Source organism: Durotheca rogersii, assembly GCF_024521655.1.
Source record: "Durotheca rogersii strain YMJ 92031201 chromosome Unknown GGS23scaffold_12, whole genome shotgun sequence".
NCBI lineage: Eukaryota > Fungi > Ascomycota > Sordariomycetes > Xylariales > Xylariaceae > Durotheca > Durotheca rogersii.
Window position 1 is genome coordinate 1 of NW_026251243.1, and position 20,540 is coordinate 20,540.

Genomic DNA, 20,540 nt, shown 5'->3' on the forward strand with positions numbered 1-20,540 from the left:
CCCCGAACGATAAGGTACGAATTATAATAAAAATATTAAATAAAAAGCTTAAAGGATACGAAGTTATACCTAACGATAAACCCGGATTAAAAAGATCGACCCGATTTAATAAATAACCCTCTTATTATAATACGATAAGGCTATAATGCCTTAAAATGACCTACTTATACCGATCGAAGAATAATAAAGCCTAGGAGCTTAATATATAGTCGCTCTCCTAAGTAAAGGAGGAAAGAAGTTATTCCTATATGGTTATTAAACCGGTAGTTTATATACGAAATTAATACCTTAAATTATAACATTAATAAATACGTTCCTTCCTTACCTCTTACCTTAAAAGAAGGTATGTTTCTATAGATTATTAACGCCGATTAACGCGTTCCTATACTTAGATAAGTTATCCTTTGCGTTTATCGTTAGGAATTCGGAATATTAATATCCTAATATTATGTAATTATTACATTTTAACATAGGTATATTTTAATATTTAAAGGGAAAGTAAGGAAAGTAATTTATATTAATAAAAGTAAAAGAAAAAGAAAAGGAAAGGAAAGGAATACGCGTTTAAAAATAAGCCAGAAGTAACGTATACCCGCCGATTAATATCTCTTTTTTCCTCTTTACCTTCTTACTTTATCCTTTATTTATTAGTTACTAAGAAAACTAAAAACTTACTTACTTCCCGACCCCCGGAAAGTAGCGATTTTCGAGTTTATTATAAATAATAATTCCTTCTTCGTTACCCGTATTATAAGCGGGTATACGGCTTAGCTTAGATTCTTTATTAGAGGGGGGTTACGATTTATCCTTATCCGTAGGTAGGTAAACCGCTCGTCCCGGAATTTATAGCGTATCCCGTTAATAAAGAAAAGGTAAATATCGTAAGAATACCTAAAGATACGATCGGGGGCTAAGAATCGGTAGGAAAAGAAGGGCTATATACCCGCGTACTTAACGGTATCGGAAGAAGCGAGCCGGCGTTCGTAGTACTAATAAGGTACCTCGTTAGATATCCTATACTATTAAACGAATAGGCTAGCGACGTAACGAAAGTCCGTCGCTAATCGACGGAAATACTCGTTAACCGGGCCTTTATTATTAATCTTTATAAATAACGTCCGGCGGTAAAAGAATTAAACGTAACGAACGAGGGATATAACGTAGCTTTAGAAGTAGGTAACCTCTTAAAAGTCCTTACTTATAATCTCCTATACGATATACCGGCCGGCCGCCGGCCTACCTAGAAAATAAAACCGAACGTTACGAATTATCTTACTATTAATTAATATAACCTTCGATTAATAAATCTTATTAATATTAAGAGCTATATACCTAGCGTTATTAGTTTATTACCCGAATTCCTTCGATACCCCGGAGCTACCGGCCGATAATTACTTTCGGGCTTTAGTTTAACGGGTAGAAATACGGAACGTACGGTACCTATTAAAGCTTAGGAATTAGCCGATTAACGTCCCGGAATTCCTCGGTAGAAGATAAGCGGCGGAAGGATTCGTCGGGCTACTTATTTATTAGGTTTACCGGCGGCGGTATCGACTTAACCCGTTAATACGTTACGGCTTTCTTCTTATCCTTCTTAGCCTTCTTAAACGCCCCGGTAATCTCCTCGTCGGTAATCCCCGTAGCCTTTAATTATTCGAATAACTTAAGGGCGGACGCCCGGTTTAGTTTAAGGAGTTACTTTTAAATGGTAAGGTTTATTATATATATATATATATAAAAAAGAGAGATAGAAACGACGAAATTATAAATCTAAAATTAAGAAAAATCGAAAAACGAATTAAAACGAAAATAAAGGACCTAGGAAATAAAAGAAAGGAAGTAGATCGGAACTATGAAATAACGAAAAATAAGAGAGGAGGTCGGACGAGAACGAGAGAGTCGAATACGTTACTTAGGTCGTAAGTACCGTACTTAGAAGAGTTTCGATAATATTTATCCTAGCTTACGTTTAATTACGAGTTTACGAACGTACGTACTTATTACTTTATTAAGAGTATATAATAAGAAGCTATAAATTAACGCGTCTTCTGTTATAGTTTTATACGTACGTAGGGGAACGCGCTTTCCTAAAGCGTTAGCCGTAAAGATATATCTAACTATATCGTTAATACGTCTCCTTTCCTTCCTTTCTTTTTCCTCTTTAGGTATCCTATTCCGAAACCCCCCTCCTATAATTATTATATTCCTATTAATCTCTAGCCTGCCTTTCTTATTATTAATTTAAATTCTTATTTTTACCTTTAATTTATTATCTTTTCTTTCCCTTTTCTTAATTCTTTTTTTTATTTTCATTATATCTTCCTCCCGTTCCGCCGGAATCCCCCTTTTCTTTTCCCTTCCTTCCGTTTATAGAAACGTACGTCGCGCCGATTTAGCCGACTTAATTAAACTCCTACGGGAGATTTACGGTAGTAAAGATAACTAAAGTAATATAAAGAAGTATTAGCTTAGTACTCTAGATAACTACGATTCGGGGAAGGATCCGATCGAATTAAGATCCGATATAACCTAGGCCTTCCGGCTATCTATTAATCGACCCCGAACTATAAATTAATAGCTATAGGAGTAAGCGAAGGTAGCCTTAGTTAATTCTTTCGTTTACGTCGCCCGTTACGACTATCTTATTAACGAGGATATCCGCGCCTTTTATATTATAACTAACTACGACTTCGAAGGTAGGAAGGCGGCCTTCGAAGTAAACCCGTACTAAACGATAGGTTACCGATCGGTAGGATCGTTCGATTTCTTAACCCGCTAATACTTCCTCGATAATCCTACCTCTATTTTAATCTTTACGATCTATACGGATCTAGTAAACCCCGAACGAATTATTACCGACCCTTTAAAGTTCTTTTAAGCCTACTTCGCCGTAATACTATATCTCTTTAAGCCTCGAAAACTATTTAGCTTTAATATAATTAAGGACGGCGCCTTCGATCGAGTAACGTACGCGTTCGGCTAGCTACGGCGGGTATAAAAAGACGGTAATTTCGAGCCTAACATAATCCCTTAATTTACTTATTACGTCGCGTTAATAAACTAATAAGATAGCTTTAGTTACGGTTTTTAAAGCGGTATTTTACCGTATCTTATTTTTAAACGACCGATCGAAGTCGCGCGTTAGGCCTAAGAAAATAAGGGCCTCGATTCCCTTAATATTATAAGAGAATACGCCGAGGTAGTAAAGTAATTTTATAGCGTTCGGGTTTTAAAGGGAGGGGTTAGTATCGTTAAGCGTTTCCGGTAAGCTGTAAATTATTAAAAGCGAATCGACCTTATTAACGCTATAGCTTCGGCGTAAAGTACGCCGATCGACGAGCCCCTTAGTTATAAATCCTCCGTCCGGTTTATCGCGTAAGCCGAAGTCCGTCGTTTTTTTATAGCCTTAGTACCTAATCCCCCTTATTTTCTCGTATTAACGGACGTAAACCTCCGCTATAATAACCTCGTTAAGGTTATAACGCGTTCCTTTCCTTCCCTCGGATTAGAAAGGATTAAGGCTTTTTAGTTAAGGGAAACCTTTATACCGTATAAGTAAAGGAAAGATACCTAATTAATCCTTAGAACGCGCCCGTTCCTTTATTATCCCCTTAACTAAGAGGGCTAGGACGAAACTAAGAAAAAGATAGCCGAGATAAAGAAGAAGAACGCCGATCGAGCTAAATCGGCGAAGGTAAACCGGGCTAAGTTAGCCGTAAAGTAATAAAAGGGCCTTCTTATGATATTAAACGAGAAATTAAAGGCGCGGCCGTAGTAGTTAGATAATAGCCGAAGGAATGGAGTTTCGCGGTAGTTTTTAAGGGGAGATATTAATCGGGATATACCGTATTATCCTTTTTAATTTAATTATTCCTTACGGTATAATTAAATTAAGGAGGCTATAGTAGTACGGTAAGACATACCCTCTTAATATATTACGTAATACGCTACGATAGGCCTTATACTTATATAAAGTAACCATAGCTCCCGTAAGTACGGGATATACTATGCTTATTATTTAGATTATTACCTAGCTAGATTATTATCTTTATTATTTTTACCTTAATTAAAGATTCGTTTTTATTATGAGATTCGTCGTTCTCCGATTAATATATCTATCTTAGTTATAGGCGCTTAAGTTACTTCGTCGTACCGCTATAACCGAATAAGTAACTTTTACGTTTTACCCCTTTTCTCCTCTTACCTCTTATGCCTTCGGGCTAGCGACTATTATATTTCTACGACTAAAGGATATAGCTAAGATACGATAACTACATTAGATTCCTTGCCTTTCGATTAATATAGCGATACTAGTTTTATTTATCCTAGATCATCGTACGTACTATAGTCTTCGATAGAGTGCACTTTCGAGTGAACCTATCCGGGTTTCTAACATCGCGTACGCTCTACTCCTCCTTAGTACCTTATTTTACTAGTACTCGCGATATTCCTTAACGAATTCCTTAACTATTACTTTTAGGTTAAGCTACTAAAAGTTTCGAGTAATAAGTTCTATGGTTTTATCTATACCTATATATCCCGTTACTTTAATATCGTATTCCGATTTAATTACTTCTTATTATAAGTCCTTAGGTATCTAAAGACGGTTTCGTCGGTAAAGAAGGCCCTCCTAGAGCTTTATCTTTCCGCCGAGCGATTTAACTAGCTAGGCCTAGTACTCCGGGTCTTATACCGCCGCCGTTTTAACTTATTTAATAAACTCTAGGGTTTAAATAGGTATTAGGATACTACTTAGCCGTACGCTAGAAAGTATTACCGTAAGTAAGTTCGAATTTTTTAAAAAATGCTTTTTCTATAGGACCGTCGCTATCGGCTAATCCTTAGCTTCTTCTTTTTTAAGGCGATATTATAATAATCTAAATAAAATATCGGCCTTTTTATTTTACTTTCCTAAGCGGTAATATATTATAAAGTAATACGAAGAGAACTACTAAGCCTAGTAGGCCTATCGTCGATTTAATACTTTTACCGTAATAAAGTACGTTAGGTTCTAATAATTTAAGTATACTTTTATTTAATGCTAGGTACCTTTAAGGTAATATCGCTACTTCTCGAACGCGTCGACGATTATTAATAATTCCTTATTATATATTTCGTAATTTATTTCCGCTAGGGTAAGTCGTCTTAAGAAAAAGGCTATTAGTTTTAGTTTTCCTTTATCGTCTTTTTACGAAAGGACGGCTAAAATAACGAAGTCCGAGGCGTCGGCTTTAACGATCGGGACTCGATTAGGATCGAAATATATAAGTACCGGGGCTTTTATAAAGGTCTCCTTTAGTTCTTGGAAGGCTTTTTTTATTTCGATTTCCTATTTCCATAGCTTACGGTTCCCTTTATTAGCGCTAATAATTAGCCTAGCTATGCCTAAAAAGTTACGTATAAATTTACGGTAAAAGTTAGCGAACCCGATAAAGCTTTAGGAGTCCTTAAGTATAGCTAGGATACGCTAGTTAAGGATAGCTTTTACTTTATCCTTAAACATAATAATACCCTTAGGACTTATGTTATATCCTAAGAACTTAACTTCTTACGTTCGCTAGGTATATTTTTTTAGGACTACCGCTAAATGATTTTCTATAAGCCGTTTTAGGACTTCTTTAACTAGTTTATTATATTCTTTTAGCGTATTAACGTAAACTAAAACGTTATCGAAATAAGCGATAACTCCTACGTCTAGGAGGTCGCGGAAAATATGGTTTATTATGGCCTAGAAGGTAGCGGAAGCGTTAATTAATCCTATAGATATAATCATATATTCGTATAACCTATAGCGCGTTCTAAAGGCGGTTTTTTATTCGTTACCCTCCTTAATCCGTACTATATAGAAACTAGATTTTAAATTAATCTTAGTAAACTATCGCGCCGTTTAGAATAGGTTCTATAGTTCGTTAATTAACGGGATTAAGTACCGGACGGGTATTATAATTTTATTTAATCCCCGGTAATTAGCTACCGGTCTTAAGGCGCCCGGGTCCTTTTTATTTATAAATATTATAAAGGCGCCGCAAGGGGCCTTGGATTTCCGGATTCTTTTCATTACTATTATTTCGTTAAGCTAAGGTTTTAAGGCGTTTAATTATCGTCTGCTTATAACGTATAGGGGTCCCTACGGAGGAATAATCCTTAAACGAAGTTTAATAACATAGTCCTATAGTTACCGATTAAGGAACCGTTATCCCGCTTTCTTAGTTATAATAGGAACGAAGTCGCGAAATTATTCGGGTATTTACGATAAAGCATCCTTTTCTCGCGTAATTCCTATACGAATCGGCCGGGGATAATAGTTCCGGCATTAAAATAAGTCGAAATATAATCGTCCCTTCGTAAATAAACCCTAAGGAAGGTATTCCTTTATTTACCATTAGGATAGGATAGCGTCGACCTTTTCGTTTAATTTACTAACCTCTTAGGCGACGGGGTAGATATATTCGTAACTACGGAGCTTTATTTCGTTCGTATATTAAAGCCTTCTTAACGAGATCTTAAAGCCGTCGAATCCTACTAGGGTTCTTAATTTCGAGCGTTAGTTAATAAGAAGGTATAGCTACTCGACCTTAGTAACGTTAATTAAGGATACCTCGCTACCGGTATCTAATAAGACTCGTAAGAGGTATTCCTTTCCTTAGTATTTTATCTATATTATATAAATAAGCCGTTTACCCGACCGGGGTTTACTTTAGTTACGCTAAGGGACTCGTAATTTCTTCGCTATTAATATTACTTCCGTTACTTCTAGCGTTCCGGGCCGTTTTATAGCCGTAATCTTTACGTTATTTTTATTACCCCTTTCTTCCGTTAACGCTTACGGGAAGGCATTTAAAAATCCCGTTCCTTATCGGAATTAAATAGTTCCATAATACGGGGAAGAATTTCCTCCTATCGTATAGCAGTATCGATTCTAGCCCTTTTATTAGGTAATAATTCGGGTTCCTTCCTTCCTCTTTTTCCCGAGAAGACCTTTTTAAGTAGTACGGGTAAGTCCCGTCCTTCTAAGTCCTTTTTTACGAAATAAGCTAGGGTTTAATAATTCTCCTTTCTATACCGCTAGTAGGCTTTTTTATCCTTCTTTCGCTAATCGATAGCGGCTTAGTTAATTCTAGCTAAAGCTTTTTTATTACCTATCTATCGTAAGTCCTTAACCGGTACGGGTTTCTTATTATCCTTTCTTTTACGTTCGATTACCGGTTAGCCTAAGCGAAAGCGAGTTTCTTTTACGGGTTACCTCTATTACTAATCCGCTTTCGTATACTCCTTCTACGAAACGGACCCTCCTTTTCCCGAAATTCCTAGGTTAGCCATTATATTTTTATAGATTTAGCCGGCTTCTTTAATTACTTTAAGGAAGGCTTTATCGCTTTCGGAAATACTACTTAATCGTAAATAAACTAACTTAGTTATTTCGTCGGATAAAATACGGGCGATATAATTCTAGAAGGTAGTTCCGGATCATTAAACGATATCGTTAAAGTCTATAAGCTCGGTAAGGTACTAAGAGATATCTCCTTAATACTTAAGTTCTTATATCTTCTTAAAGTTACGGTATCGTTCGGCGGGATCCTTAAATCGCTCTTAAAGGGCTTAGGAATATCCTACTTAAGTATCGACGACTATTAACCTCTCTACTTAAGCTAATCGTTATTAATACTAAAACTAAGCCTTTTCGGTAAGTATCGATCCTACCTAGTTAATCTTTTAAACGTCCCGGGTAAAACTTTCTTCGTAAGTTTCGAGATAGGATTTAACCTTAATTTATTACGGTTAAAACTTAACTAAGTCCTTACTATTATAAACCGTAGGCTTAATAAGGTATACCGGGTTAGTTATTACCGTAATACTTCGTCGATTATTTATAACTTTAGTCTAGGCCCGAATCATACGTTCTTCGGCCGGGTTAAGAGGCTTTTATAGTTCTTTAGAGGCGCCGGGTAAACGTTACGGCTTTTACGGATTCCTTAATTCTAAGCCGTCCGAGTTATCGGAATCCCTTAAGTCCCTTAAGGCATTCCGCGGGACCCTTAATAGTTACGGTAGTCCTCGCTTAGCTCCTCCGGATATAAAGGCGCTTATAATAATATCCTAGAAGCGGGCCCGCGCGCGTATAGCGGTACGTTTAGCCGCGGTATCTTATAATACGCCGTCGGAAATAATTTCCCTTATTTTAACCTCGCTATTAATATACCTCCCGGTAAATACTATCGTAATACGGGCGGCTAACGCGGAAGTAAGTATCCTTATCTTCTAGCTAGCTCCGACGATAATAGATTTAATATCCGTTAGCTTATTACTTAATCGTCGTTACTAATATTCCTTAATTAAATTAACTACGTAAGTCTTAAGGTCGTTCTTAATTAGCTAGGTTTTTTCTTTCATAGCCCCGGGAGTAAGGTATTCCTTACTAAGGATCTCGCCGATCTATCTATCCTTTTACGTAACTTAGGAGCTAACGTCCGTTATTAACTTATTATATTCTTCGCGGAGCTAGGTTAAGGCTCGTTAGTTTTAAAGTACGGCGTTTCGAAGTTAATTTATAGCGGCCGTTCGTATTTTATTTTATCGGGCGAACTTAGTTACGGTTTCCCATACGTTTTAAGCGAAGTAGGTGCTTTATTTTACGACCTACTTTTAGAACTTATGGATTTATATTTTCGTAATTCGGATACCGGTAGCTTATATAGCCGTAGCGGTCTAGTAAAATTATCGTAATTATTCGTATTACTCCTTTAGAATCGTATTCTACCGATATCTTACGTCGATTTAATTAACTAATATTACTAAGCTTTAATAAGTCTATCCTATTTACTTATATAAATTTACGATTTACTACGGAAGGTTTCGTATAATTATTCCTAAGTTCGCGATTTCCGGAGCATCGGTTATAACTACTTCGTATTCCTAAGGTTAATATACCACGAGGGATTTATCGGTCGGTTCGGGGGTCGGCTCCGGCTAAGGCGCTAGAATGATTCGTTTAACGTCCTTTACCTTTAATTCTATTATTATAGCTTTTAGTTTATTAATCGTAACTATTATCTAAGTTACCTCCGCTATAAAGATCGACGTAGGCCCCGAAGCAGCCGGTCGCGGGAATAAGAATACCTACGGTTCCGGTTCTTTAATAAAAGGTCGAGGTTAATCTAATGGTAATAATACCGGAGTAGCGGCTTCGGCGTATAATACCGGCTTAAGCGTAAGCTTTCCTTATTATTAACTTATAGTAAAGTTATAAGGGTAAAAGTAATATAAAATTATCTATAACAAGGGGATATACTTAGAATAGGTTTAATTTAATTAATAATTCTATAAAGGGTTTCTTAGGTCCTTATTCTTTTCTAAGTCCGTCGTTCCCTTTTCGTTTTAATATATCTCAAAGGTACCCTCGTACCTTTATACCTTTATACCTTACTACCGAAGCTATCCGAAGCTTATCTAGGACTTTTCCTTAATAAGTCCCCGAGGTAATAACCTTAATACCCGATATTATCCTCCTAACCCTTATGACCTAATTATTAGCGCAGGGTTCCATCCCCGTGTGACAGGCCGATCTCGGTATGGCTGAAGTCGATGGTCATTAGTCGCGACATCCCGTGGCTCCAGAGCACATTTTGTGGCCGCCCGTCGCCGTAGAAGACCTCGTGGGTTTGCTAGTTCGCACAGCCGCCCGTCCATCTCGAACTCGGAATTCTCATACTCGCTACGGGAGAGCTCGTGGCCGCCGAACGACAAGAGGAGTATGCGCCGTATGTGGGCGCCAAAGCAGGACGTGTACTCGCGTGTGAGGTCAATGAACCCAAGATACACCAGAACGACGTGGCCTTAGAGGTCAGTAATTAGCTCATACACAGAATGCTCGCGTGCTAGAACCTGCGCTTATGCGCTTCGGACACCTTTGGCTACAAATGTATAGCCGTACTCGTGTAAGGTGATGTGGAATAACACGCCGATGGCGCCAAATTTACCCCATCTGTCTGGACAGAGGACATCGTCATCTAAACTTACGGCCAGCTGTTTTTTTAAACAAGAAAAGCAAACTACCCTAACGACATAGGATGGTTCTCGCCTAGAGATTCGCCCCGATGGTGTCGTGCGTTTGGGCAATATCGACCCATCGACCTCCCTCTCCGCAAGGCGAGCAGGCATTTTTGAGAGCAGAACGAAGGCAGTGGCCTCCTATAGACTTCTCGGGTCGTTGGAGGCGCCGGCTGCTCTTGGCCCTCGCCTGTTTGCCTACGTTAGTTGCCCGAAACTGATGCTGGAGCATGAAGTTGTCGCGATGATTGACTGCTAGGTATATTACCTCCAGTTTGCTACTGCTGCCGAAGCATCGTCCTCGTTTTCGCTCTCATCTTCCCGTCTCTGGTACTTGGTTTCGTCTGACTTACCCACATCTGAAGGCGGTTGAAGCTTAGCGAGACGTTCTGGCAATGTCGCCCGGTTCTTACTACCCAACGTCTCGCGAAATTGCGGGCGTAATAGCGGCCATTGGCACAAAGATGTTTTTGGCAGCCTTCCGCCACGGATTATTGGATCATGGTAAGCACCTTTACGAGAGCCGGATTGGATAGGGTCTCAGGATTCGCCTCTGCAAGCTTCTGTGCTTCACGAACGTCGGACGGAAGTTCTTTTGGAGCGGAAAAATGGTGGTACAGGGTTGATGGTTCATCCGGCTTCATCTGGAGCAGAACAAGCCCCTGTCCCGACGAGGTATAGCCGTACTGTAGGCCTGTGCTAATCGTGTAGTGGAAGGGTTTTATCGGAACCTTCGCTGCATTGGCGTTGAGGTTTTCATGTTGACCGCTTTGCCCCTAGTTTAGGTGATATTTTCGGAGGGCACTAGCGAAGAAACTTGTGATGCGGCGGGAGGAAGAGAGAGCACTGCGTAACCTATCGACACGAAGTTTATGAGCCGCCTTATACTCGATAGCGATGATCGGCGTCAGAAGTTTGCTCGTATTTTAATCATTACACTGATCGCCAGCTAGATAGCTATTCACCCCTCGAATCGCCATCCTCGCCTGCCACGCCTTCGTACTTGTATCATTTCTAGATTCTTATTTCTCCTAGCTGGCCGATCACTATATACAGCTGTCACCCTGACGATGCAGCTGTTATCTTGTTGATCGGCACCTGGGCCCGTTATTGGCAACTAGAGTCTTTCCTAACCGTCCTACCAACGATGTGCCCACGTCGTTTCTCTTTAGTATCTTGATCGGAGCTTTTCTCTTTGAATTTCTCGCCGTCCTCTTCTTTGAGTTGAGGAAGATCCCCCCACGCCAGCTGCAGGGACTCCAGTAGGGGCTGACTCGGCCCGTACGCACCATCTATCGGGCTGAATCCTAGCACAGGGCCGTGGTGCTCCTAAGGTACTATATAGTGGTACGCTTCGCCTGGTATTCGATTGCTTGGAACTCAAACTGGTTCAGATCTTCTTCTGAGACAACGGGACTATCCGGAATGGTTTCCGCGACCGATTCGAGGCTAACTATGGCGGGGAATAGCTACTAGCCTTGGAAGGATTCACGAAGCCTGGCGAATTATTGCGAATGCAGAGCTGGTAACTCTAACCACAGTTGTAGTATAAGAGGGTAGCATTCCCAACGGCCGCAACGGCGCCCGTGGTGGCCTGGTTAATGTCGGTCTAAACTGACGTCCTTATGAGAGTTAAACTCGACCGAAGATCGGAACGGTGGCTGCACTCCGTATCGTACGGTGGAGGGAATGGGTATAGAGGCAGGGGAGAAATGAAGTTTTCTCGCGTTCTGCTTAGAGTGCATCGCTTTCTACGAGAGTAGCATTACCTATGTTTTGCGAGAAGACAGAAACGCGCCTCGTAGGAGAGGTCTCCTTCGCCTAAGTCGGCGGCCCAGGTGCGTCTGAGCATCGTCGTGTTCGCTGGCGTCTATCCCTGTCGAAAGCTTCAAGGAGGTAGGGGACATCTTGCTATATGGTTTCTCTAGGTTCCTATCTAGGGTCCCTTTATCCCATCCATTTGATTAGTGGCTCTTGTCGTCCGGCCCGTGTTCGTCCGTCCATTATCTTGTCGAGAATGTAGGTATCACCGTATAGGGGTCCGGGGGGCCGTTGGGGCCTGTCGTGGACGTCCGGGAACCCAGATTCGAGCATAGAAGACGACAGGCATGCTTTAGATGAGCAGTAACGGGCGGTGACGGGTCGAGATCTCAACGTGGTTTAGTTTCGGGAGCCAGGTAAGATACTCATAAAATTAATCCTATCCTTCGGGTAAGATGTAAGACCTTGCTCTCCCTGACGTTTTTGCTGAAAACGTGGGGAACCCTCTGAGGGCTGAGGAAAAGGGGCGCAAGTGATTCTAAACAACCAATCACGTAACCATGTTTTATTTTTGACCGAGCTAATCCGCGCATGATATTCGATAAGAAAACTCCATAATTCGATAAGGTCCTACATACCTATATAATTAATCCTTGCAATAGGACAACACAATACAACACAATTCTACTTTGTATATTCACGATAGGGACGACCTGCCCCTGCTCGGAACAGCAGGAGAGTCAGGTAAATAGGTTCTATAAAGATAAGGCCAAGCCTACTTTCCAAGGCCTCGTACACGATGCAATTCCAAGACTTCTCCCCTACGTGGTTCTAAAGCCTTACGGAGGCTTGTAATAGGTAGACAGCGTTGGCCTCGCTTTGTGGTCTGTGAGGGTCTCAAGCAGGGATAGTTGCAAACCCACGCTTCATTGCGTCACCCGGTGAACACTAACGCCAAAAAAAATACAACCCTCTACATGTTCATACGCAGAAGGCAGAGCACTCCTATCCAAGGCGCCATACTGCCTAGAAGAAACACCTACTTCCATCCACTCCTAGCAAAGCTTACAAGAACTTGACCCGTCTCAATGGGTGTCTCGGATTGGAGGCAGACTCTCGGCCCCTACGGCCATCATGCCGTCGATATCCTGCGGGCGGAGTGGTATCTGGGGTTGACGTCGTTTGGCGGGCCGCCGGTGCACTTCAAGATTGTGAGTGCCAGGCGGACGTCCATGAACCCGAGCCTTATTGCTATCCCCAAGGACGATGTATGTACCTATTAACGCGCAGTCCTAGTTCCATGACAAATTCGTGGTCAAGTTGAAATGGATCGACGACCAATTGGTTCGCCTCCCCTCTCCCCCCCCTTTGCCTTTTCCCACAGCCGCCCTACGAAGGCCTGACGGGTATTAGTACCAAGAGCTTTTCAGCATCTCCCAGGCCCTGTCCGGGCCGGCCAGCACAAAGATGCTGTATTGCATCAACCTGATCCACGACGGCGTTCTCGGCGCTCTGATCGGGTTTCTCTTCTGGAGGTAGGCCTGCACCGAACCCAGCCCCCCCTCACCGTCCGGAACGTCGGCCTCACCTCCGCAGCCTCCCCGGCGCGCTGGGGATGTACGCCCTGTCAATCGGCGTCTCTAGCATCGGGTCGACCCTGCCGCGCGCCGTGTACGCCCTGCTCTCGGGGCTCAACGCCGCCACCGTCGGCATCATCGCGCTGGCTGCCGTCGAGCTGTCCCGGAAGGCCGTCACCGACAAAGTCACGAGGACCCTGGTCTTTCTTAGCGGCGCCGCCGGCCTGCTGTACAACGCCCTCTGGTACTTCCCCGTGCTCATCCTCGCGAGCGGCGTCGTCACCGTCGTCCACGACAAGCGCTGGCTGCACCGGCCCGTCAACGCGACACTGACCGCCGTAGGTTTCCGGAAGAGGAAAACCGCCCCTGCCGAGGAGGAAGGCCTCGACCCGAGGACGCACGTTCAACTCGATCCCTTGAAAGGAGCCGGGGAATTCCCCGTTGGCCAACAGCCGTCCGCCGCCGGTCCCTCCCCCGAGCTCCGCGTCGCTGAGCGGGCCGATGACGGCGCAGAAGAACGCGACCTAGCCCCCGGCGCGCGTCGCGAAAACGAGCCCTCTCGAACCGAGTCGGAACCTCGCGTGATCCCGCGCGAGCACCAGCTCAACTTCTCGTGGAAGACCGGGTCCGCCGTCATCGCGCTCTTCCTGACCTCCTTTGTGGCGGTCATGGTGGCGCGCGGGGTGCTGGCTCACCCGCCGCTGCTCTACCGGCTGTTCGCGAACCTGTACCTGGCGGGGACCATCATCTTCGGGGGCGGGCCGGTGGTGATCCCGCTGCTGCGCGAGTACGTGGTGGCCGAGGGCTGGGTCAGCCCGCGCGACTTCCTGATCGGGCTCGCGCTCGCGCAGGCCTTCCCCGGCCCCAACTTCAACTTCGCCGTCTTCCTCGGCGGGCTCACCGCCGCCAACAGCGGCCTGCCCTCCGCCGCCGGCGCCGCCGCTGCTTTCGTCGGCATCTTCTTCCCCGGCATGGCCCTCGTCCAGGGCACCATGGGCGTCTGGAGCTCCCTCCGCAGCCGCCCCTGCGTCAAGTCCGCCGTCAAGGGCGTCAACGCCAGCGCCGTCGGGCTCATCTACACCGCCGTCTACCGCATCTGGCTCGTCGGATACCTCGACGAGGGCTTTCAGTCGGGGCGGAGCCTCGGCGACGACCCCTGGTGGGTTGTCGTCACGACCACTGCCTACGTTGGCGGACGATACTACGGCTTGTCGGCGCCTGTTGTTATTATCCTCGGAGCTGCGCTCGGGTTGGTGAGATACGGCGTTGTTTCCGGCAGAGGGTAGCGGCGAGAAGCATCTCCGACCTCACTCTAGTCCTCCACTCCCGGCTCCTGAATAAGACAAATGTGCCCTGCGTCAAGTGCCTTCTTCGCAATGACAGAGTGAATTGAGTAGCATTTGAGTCTATTTTAATTATTCATGATATCGCTGAAGGGCCTTGAATTCCCGGTATCGAACATGTGCATGCGATTTCAACATGTAGAAGTAACTCCAAACCCGTGATCCTCATAGCAGATGCTAGGAATATTCTGCCTCGCTTCACTTTTACGGTGCTAACGTTCTGGCATGGACCCTCATTTCCAACTCCATCGATTCGCCATCCACCGCACCACGTATACCAAGCCCAGCAGGATGGGTACTTCTATCAGCGGCCCTACCGTCGCGGCCAAGGCCTGGTCGCTCTCGGGGCCGAAGGTGGCGACGGCGACGGCGATGGCGAGCTCGAAGTTGTTGCTGGCGGCGGTGAAGCTCTGGGTGGCGGCGAGGGCGTAGCGCAGGCCGAGGGAGCGGGAGAGGGCGAGGGTGACGAAGAAGATGAGCACGAAGTAGACGACCATGGGCGCGGCGACGCGGACGACGGACACGATCTGGTGGACGACCTGGCGGCCCTGGAGGGCGAAGAGCACGAGGATGGTGTAGAGCAGGCCGATCAGGGACCAGGGCGAGACGGCGCGGAGGAACACGCGCTCGTACCAGGCCGGCCCGGCCGCGGCGCGGAGCCCGAAGCGCGTGAGCACGGCGGCGCCGAGCGGGATGCCGAGGAAGACGGCCACGCTGGTGGCGACCACCTCGTACGAGACGTCCAGCGCGCCCGACTGCCGGCTGATCACCCGGATGAAGAAGACAGCGAGCGGCGCGAATAGCACCATCTGAAGCAGCGAGTTAACAGCCACGAGGATGGCGCAGTACTCGTTGTCGCCGCCGGCGAGCGCGTTCCAGATAAGGACCTGCAGCGTGCATACCACGTGTCAGCACAGGCGGCGCTAGAGCCTACATCTGGGTATGCTCTATCAAAGGGCAATTAATACGGACCATGGCAACGCATCTACCGAGACCGACGAGAATTAGGCCTGCGCGGAGCTCGCTCTTATCGGAGAGGAAGGCCCAGGCGAGGCCCAGCTGAAGGGAGGGCAGGGTTTTTCAGCAGCGGCTTCGACGAGAACGGCCCATCGAGACTCACCATGAGGAACGGGGCGACAATCCAGTTCATGAACAGGCTGAAGCAGATCTGCTTCCACATGGCGCGGTGGGAGAGGAGCTCGTGCAGCGACTCGTACCGCACCTTGCACAGGATGGGGTACATCATGACGAGCAGGCCGACGGCTTAGACGCGAGAGCCGGGGGGTCAGCGCCGGGATCCGGACGGAGTAGGAAGGGGGGGGGAAGGGGGGGATTGGGCTCACCGATCGGGACGGAGACGCCGACGAACTTCCCCTTCTGCAGCGCCGGCCCGGTCCCGGGCACGAAGTTGCCCAGGAGGATGCCGACGACCATGGCGAGGAATATCCACAGGGCGAGCAGGCGGTCGAGCCAGCCCAGCGCCTTGAAGGCCGAGAGCTGGGTCCGGTTCTGCGGCTCATCGCGGAGACTGAGCTGGTTCTCCCGGTCGTCGGTGCCGTCCACATGCGCTCCCGGCGGCGAGGGAGGCGGGTGCTCTTCGTCGCTAGGCGAACGGGTACCGAGCTTTTCTTTGGTATCATGGTCCATTGCTTAGTGTGTGGGGGGCGGTGAGGAAATGGACTGATGGTTCAAGAGAACAAGTAGGTAGGTATGTAGCGCACCAAGAACACACCCACCTAGCTGAAGGCATGAGTGAGGAGGAGTAAGGAATGGATTTCTTTGAGAAGAGAGAAGCACGAATATTATAGAAGCGTGTACCTAGGTGGATGGGGAGGCAGGCCAAGCTGATAGCAGCCAATCTGAAGCGTCGTTGTCCTCCAGCCAATCGCGCCGAGGGCATGACACACTCCCTCCTGAATGGGGGCACCTCCAGATCTCGCCGCCCGCGACGGAGCCAGCCAAGCAAATAAAATAGCCTAGGCTATCTGGCTGTCTCCCATCTTCCCGTCTTCCTCCCCGAGGCACGTAGAAATCAAACACAACGCCACCACTATTCTCATTCTTCATCACCCCCCTCTCTCTCCCTTCTGGATCCTTACTACTCCTCCGTAACCCGCAGCCTGCATATACCTACCTACCCAACCAAGCTCCTCCCATCCTCCCAGCACCACCCACCTCACGCGACACCCCCCGAGGATGTCCAGCACCACCGCCCCGGCCGGCGCAGCGCAGCCGTGGTACGCCGCCTTCCCGGAGCCCAAGGACGCGGCGCCGGCCGCGCTGTCGCGAGATGCGGTGCTGCAGCGGCTGCGGGACTCCGCGCCGGGCGATCGCGCCTTTGTACTTGTCGACGTGCGGCGCGCCGACCACGAGGTGTGTCTTCTCCCCCTCCTCCCCCCTTCCCCCCCCCTCTCCGCGAGGAGGAATCGCGCGTGGGGGCGGGCTAACCGCCGCCGTGTGCGAGGCAGGGCGGCACCGTCAGGGGCTCCCTCAACCTCCCCGCCCAGAGTCTCTACCCCAGCCTGCCCACCCTGCACCGCGTCTTCAAGGCCGCCGGCGTGCGCGAGGTCATATGGTACTGCGGTAAGCCGGGCCCCAACTTTCGTTTATTCCTTCTCGCACCTTTTTCTTTTTCAATTTCTATCACATTCGTCTCTCCCCGCCCCCGCCCAGCGCGCATCGCTGTAGTACCCCCCCCCTCCCCCCCCGCATTCCCAACCGCACCGCTCACGTCCCCGATCTGCCCAGGCTCCTCCCGCGGCCGCGGCACCCGCGCGGCCGCGTGGTTCCGCGACTATCTCGAGGCGCAAGGCGAGACGGCGATAGCGAGCGTGATCCTGTCCGAGGGTATCAAGGGGTGGGCGGCCGCGGGCCCCGAGTTCGTCGCGTGGATGGATGGGTACGATGCTTCTGTCTGGGGGGAGAAGAAGGACGACGCCTAAGGGTGGGTGGATAGAGTATAGCTGGCCTGCATGTGTACATAATGCCGTTACTTACATACGTCTGTTGCCAACCCGCCAGCAGTGCCTACGTAAACCCGCGATCCTCTATACTCTATACTAGGTACCATTAGGCGCATGCAGGGGCAATGAATGCTCGTACTCTTGTTGTCGGCATAGCGGCCTGTAAAAGATCCTATTAACCACTAATAGACGATCCTAAATGCTTAGACCTAACCGCAAGCGAGCTGAGCGTTCTGCGCGCCCCCAATGCCTATTAATAAGCACTCCAGTGCGAATACTTATACGACCGGGTCAGAACATGCCAGAAAACCAGGTAACCAGGGGGTCATGTCGGCGTAGAGACCAGCTATCCGTCGTCGAACGCCTGGCATCTAGTCTAGGTCTCCAGAAGGCCTTAAGCGCCCTCGTCCGCGTCCATCAGCTGGAAGATCCTCAAGTTGTCGACGCGGCAGGCCGCCGGGCCGCTGCACCCGAGCGCGGCGCGCGCCGCCTCGGGGTCGGCGTGGCCGCGGAAAGTGGCGATGATCTCGGCCGCCTCGTCGCACGAGAGCTCGAGGGTGTCTCTGGGCCCCGCACTCGGAGGCGGGGGCTCGACTTGAGGGTCCGCGGCGAGCGGCGAGGTGCACGTGTTCGCGCACAATGTGCTCTCGCGCTCTTGTCCGCTGCTGTTGCGACACGGCGCCAGCGCTAGTGCCGGCGCCGACGCGGCGGGTGCCTGGGGCGTCGGGTTCGAGGAGGGTACGACGGCATGTCCCTCGCCCGGGCCGTCCGGGGCGGCGAGGTAGGCGTCAATCTCGGGCTGCGAGACGCCGCGCCGCCGGAGCAGCGCGCGCAGGCGCTGGTTCTCCGCGAGCACGGCCCTGGCGGCCGCCTGCATCTGCAGGGTGGCCTGGGCGTCGCGGCGCTCGTACTCGGCGACTCGCTGCTGGAGCGACGCGAGGACGTCCCGGCGGCGCGCCCGCGAGCGGCGCTGGTTGTCGCGGTTCTGGAGCTTCGACGTCGGCGTCGGGTGCTGTTCGAACGCGATTAGCCCCGCAGTCTCGTGCGTGTCCGACGCCGAGTCCCCGAATCATACCTACCTTCCGAGGCATCCTGCCGGCCCGTATAGGTACGTAAGTGAGTGAGTACTCCTATTTGTGGGCTGCGTGCTCTTTAGCCCATGTGCCCACCACCCGGCGACCTGATTCCTGGAGGCAGGTGAGCTCTTCGTTGAATACGCCCTCTTGTTGGATGTCCACGGTGGCTGGGAAGGGGGCCTCCGGAACTGCCTCCGTGGGAGGTGGCTGTCAGCGTAGCCGGTCGAAATCGCTTTTCTTGACAACAGTGGATAAATCTTGCCCGCTAAATTCTAGGTCTTCTGACGGATAACCCGCCATAATAAAGTGTACCAACGGAAGGTCAGCCAGGACAGAAGATAAAGAATCGATAACGAAAAGAAGAGGGGAGGCGCGTGGTCGTACCTAGAAAGGCGGAGATTCTCGCAATATCTCAGAGTGAGGTATTCAGTTTCTAAGCTCCAAAGGCCGAGGAAAACGAAGAAACGAAGGGGTTATTAGTGAGGAAAAGGGGAAAAGATGTAAGAGGGATAGAGGAGTAGCAAAGAAAAGAAGAGAGGATTTTTGGTTTGTTTATGGGATGGGAGGCGGGGTAGAGGCAATTCCGTTGCTCTCGGTCATCGCGGCGGCATCTCCCTCCTCTAAGGTTATGTATTATCCCGTCAGTAAATCAATGTCCCGAGCTCCGCGTCTATTCACTACTAGAAATTGGTGAAGTGCATCCAAACGTCGTAGAAATGTCCCAGGCGAAGCGACGTGTGTAGGGAAGAAGATGCTGACGTCTCTCCGATTTTCTCCAACCATGTCCTTTTCCTGTGAACCCCATCACCGACCAAAAGTGGCCTAGCCGGCGACGCAGGCCCGTCTCATTATCTAGTGTAGGTAGAATGCGTGACGTTAAATATACTTCTTCTTCATCTTCAACCATGTCGTAGCCCAGATTACGTACCTAATGGGCGCCCCACACCTTCAACAACTCCTCGCAGACCAGCTGGCCGACTTACACCTGATCGCCTCAACATCCATTCTCTGACGATACCCCTTCGCTCTCGTTCAAGATATAAACACGGCAGAGATGGCCGGCGCGACCGAGGCAGCGTCCCTGCCATACCACGAGCCCTCCGTCGTCCAGATCCTCGTCCTCGCCTCCTTCTTCCTGTCCCTAAACCTAGTGAACCACATTCTTACAAGGAACACTCACCTGAACCCCCGCGCCAGGCGGCCTCTCTTGCTCGGTGACGACGATGAGGGCAAACCTGCTCCTCTCCACCTGCGTCGCGGCCACCGGCATCGCCGCGCCCATGGGCCTGTCCTTTTCCCTCGGTCCCATGGCCGGCGCCACGCCGCTGCAGTCGTTCGCCGCCGGCGCTGCCCTGTGCGCGACGAGCCTGGGGACCACGTTCACGGTCCTCGGCACGAGCGGCCTGGTCTCGACGCGCCTGGGGACGGTGCTAAGCACGGCGGCGATGCTGGACGACGTCGTGGGCCTCATCATGGTGCATATTGTGTCCAGCCTCGGCCGAGACGCCGCTAGCATCGCCGCGGCGGTGATCGTGCGGCCGGCACTGGTGTCCTTAGCCTTCGTAGTCCTGGGTGGCGGCAGCAGCAGCAGGTAATTCACACACACACACATACACATACGAACAGCACCAGCTGGTGGCGATGGAGGAGGGCGTCGTTGTATGAGGTATACGAGAGGACAGCAACATCCACCCATCCCACCCACTCACTCAACCCCCTCCCTCCCTGCCAGCCAGCCAGCCTGCCTGCCTGCCTCCCCTGTCAATACCGCAA

The 20,540-nt window shown here is 48.6% G+C and overlaps 6 protein-coding genes across 6 annotated transcripts; 3 read left to right on the forward strand and 3 right to left on the reverse strand.

Moving 5' to 3' along the window:
* Window positions 1–9,767: 9,767 nt before the first annotated feature.
* Window positions 9,768–10,300, reverse strand: GGS23DRAFT_77760 (uncharacterized protein). Its single transcript, XM_051521273.1, has one exon. The coding sequence runs from the start codon at window positions 10,156–10,158 to the stop codon at window positions 9,889–9,891; it is 270 nt and encodes an 89-aa protein (XP_051371187.1). The 5' UTR covers window positions 10,159–10,300; the 3' UTR covers window positions 9,768–9,888.
* A 2,182-nt stretch (window positions 10,301–12,482) lies between these two features.
* GGS23DRAFT_570414 (chromate transporter-domain-containing protein) lies at window positions 12,483–14,764 on the forward strand. Its single transcript, XM_051516512.1, has 4 exons — window positions 12,483–13,019; window positions 13,105–13,152; window positions 13,222–13,343; window positions 13,405–14,764. Exons 1-4 carry the CDS (start codon window positions 12,897–12,899, stop codon window positions 14,669–14,671), a joined length of 1,560 nt encoding a protein of 519 aa, XP_051371188.1. The 5' UTR covers window positions 12,483–12,896; the 3' UTR covers window positions 14,672–14,764.
* A 52-nt stretch (window positions 14,765–14,816) lies between these two features.
* On the reverse strand, window positions 14,817–16,584 carry GGS23DRAFT_77825 (arsenical-resistance protein). Its single transcript, XM_051521275.1, has 4 exons — window positions 16,072–16,584; window positions 15,849–15,991; window positions 15,701–15,787; window positions 14,817–15,615 (listed from the first exon to the last, which is right to left on the reverse strand). Exons 1-4 carry the CDS (start codon window positions 16,373–16,375, stop codon window positions 14,962–14,964), a joined length of 1,188 nt encoding a protein of 395 aa, XP_051371189.1. The 5' UTR covers window positions 16,376–16,584; the 3' UTR covers window positions 14,817–14,961.
* Window positions 16,585–16,662: 78 nt separating this feature from the next.
* On the forward strand, window positions 16,663–17,780 carry GGS23DRAFT_77864 (Rhodanese-like domain-containing protein). Its single transcript, XM_051521276.1, has 3 exons — window positions 16,663–17,101; window positions 17,197–17,311; window positions 17,477–17,780. The coding sequence occupies exons 1-3, from the start codon at window positions 16,925–16,927 to the stop codon at window positions 17,668–17,670; spliced, it is 486 nt and encodes a 161-aa protein (XP_051371190.1). The 5' UTR covers window positions 16,663–16,924; the 3' UTR covers window positions 17,671–17,780.
* Window positions 17,781–17,884: 104 nt separating this feature from the next.
* Window positions 17,885–19,161, reverse strand: GGS23DRAFT_77812 (uncharacterized protein). The gene is made up of 3 exons (XM_051521274.1): window positions 19,152–19,161; window positions 18,771–19,048; window positions 17,885–18,703 (listed from the first exon to the last, which is right to left on the reverse strand). The coding sequence occupies exons 2-3, from the start codon at window positions 18,780–18,782 to the stop codon at window positions 18,086–18,088; spliced, it is 630 nt and encodes a 209-aa protein (XP_051371191.1). The 5' UTR covers window positions 18,783–19,048; window positions 19,152–19,161; the 3' UTR covers window positions 17,885–18,085.
* An 829-nt stretch (window positions 19,162–19,990) lies between these two features.
* GGS23DRAFT_597288 (uncharacterized protein) lies at window positions 19,991–20,362 on the forward strand (the record flags this gene model as incomplete). Its single annotated transcript, XM_051518599.1, has 1 exon — window positions 19,991–20,362. One exon carries the CDS (start codon window positions 19,991–19,993, stop codon window positions 20,360–20,362), a length of 372 nt encoding a protein of 123 aa, XP_051371192.1.
* Between the last annotated feature and the right edge of the window lie 178 nt (window positions 20,363–20,540).

What these genes read in the sequence shown, in the direction of transcription:
- GGS23DRAFT_77760 (XM_051521273.1), bottom strand. Translation starts at nt 10,158, where the DNA reads ATGCCTGCTCGCCTTGCGGAGAGGGAGGTCGATGGGTCGATATTGCCC.
- GGS23DRAFT_570414 (XM_051516512.1), top strand. Translation starts at nt 12,897, where the DNA reads ATGGGTGTCTCGGATTGGAGGCAGACTCTCGGCCCCTACGGCCATCAT. An exon ending in AATGGATCGACGACCAATTG is followed by an intron (nt 13,153 to 13,221) that starts GTTCGCCTCCCC and finishes GACGGGTATTAG; the next exon opens with TACCAAGAGCTTTTCAGCAT. An exon ending in ATCGGGTTTCTCTTCTGGAG is followed by an intron (nt 13,344 to 13,404) that starts GTAGGCCTGCAC and finishes TCACCTCCGCAG; the next exon opens with CCTCCCCGGCGCGCTGGGGA.
- GGS23DRAFT_77825 (XM_051521275.1), bottom strand. Translation starts at nt 16,375, where the DNA reads ATGGACCATGATACCAAAGAAAAGCTCGGTACCCGTTCGCCTAGCGAC. An exon ending in CGGCGTCTCCGTCCCGATCG is followed by an intron (nt 15,992 to 16,071) that starts GTGAGCCCAATC and finishes CTCGCGTCTAAG; the next exon opens with CCGTCGGCCTGCTCGTCATG. An exon ending in TTGTCGCCCCGTTCCTCATG is followed by an intron (nt 15,788 to 15,848) that starts GTGAGTCTCGAT and finishes CCCTCCCTTCAG; the next exon opens with CTGGGCCTCGCCTGGGCCTT.
- GGS23DRAFT_77864 (XM_051521276.1), top strand. Translation starts at nt 16,925, where the DNA reads ATGTCCAGCACCACCGCCCCGGCCGGCGCAGCGCAGCCGTGGTACGCC. An exon ending in TGCGGCGCGCCGACCACGAG is followed by an intron (nt 17,102 to 17,196) that starts GTGTGTCTTCTC and finishes TGTGCGAGGCAG; the next exon opens with GGCGGCACCGTCAGGGGCTC. An exon ending in CGAGGTCATATGGTACTGCG is followed by an intron (nt 17,312 to 17,476) that starts GTAAGCCGGGCC and finishes CGATCTGCCCAG; the next exon opens with GCTCCTCCCGCGGCCGCGGC.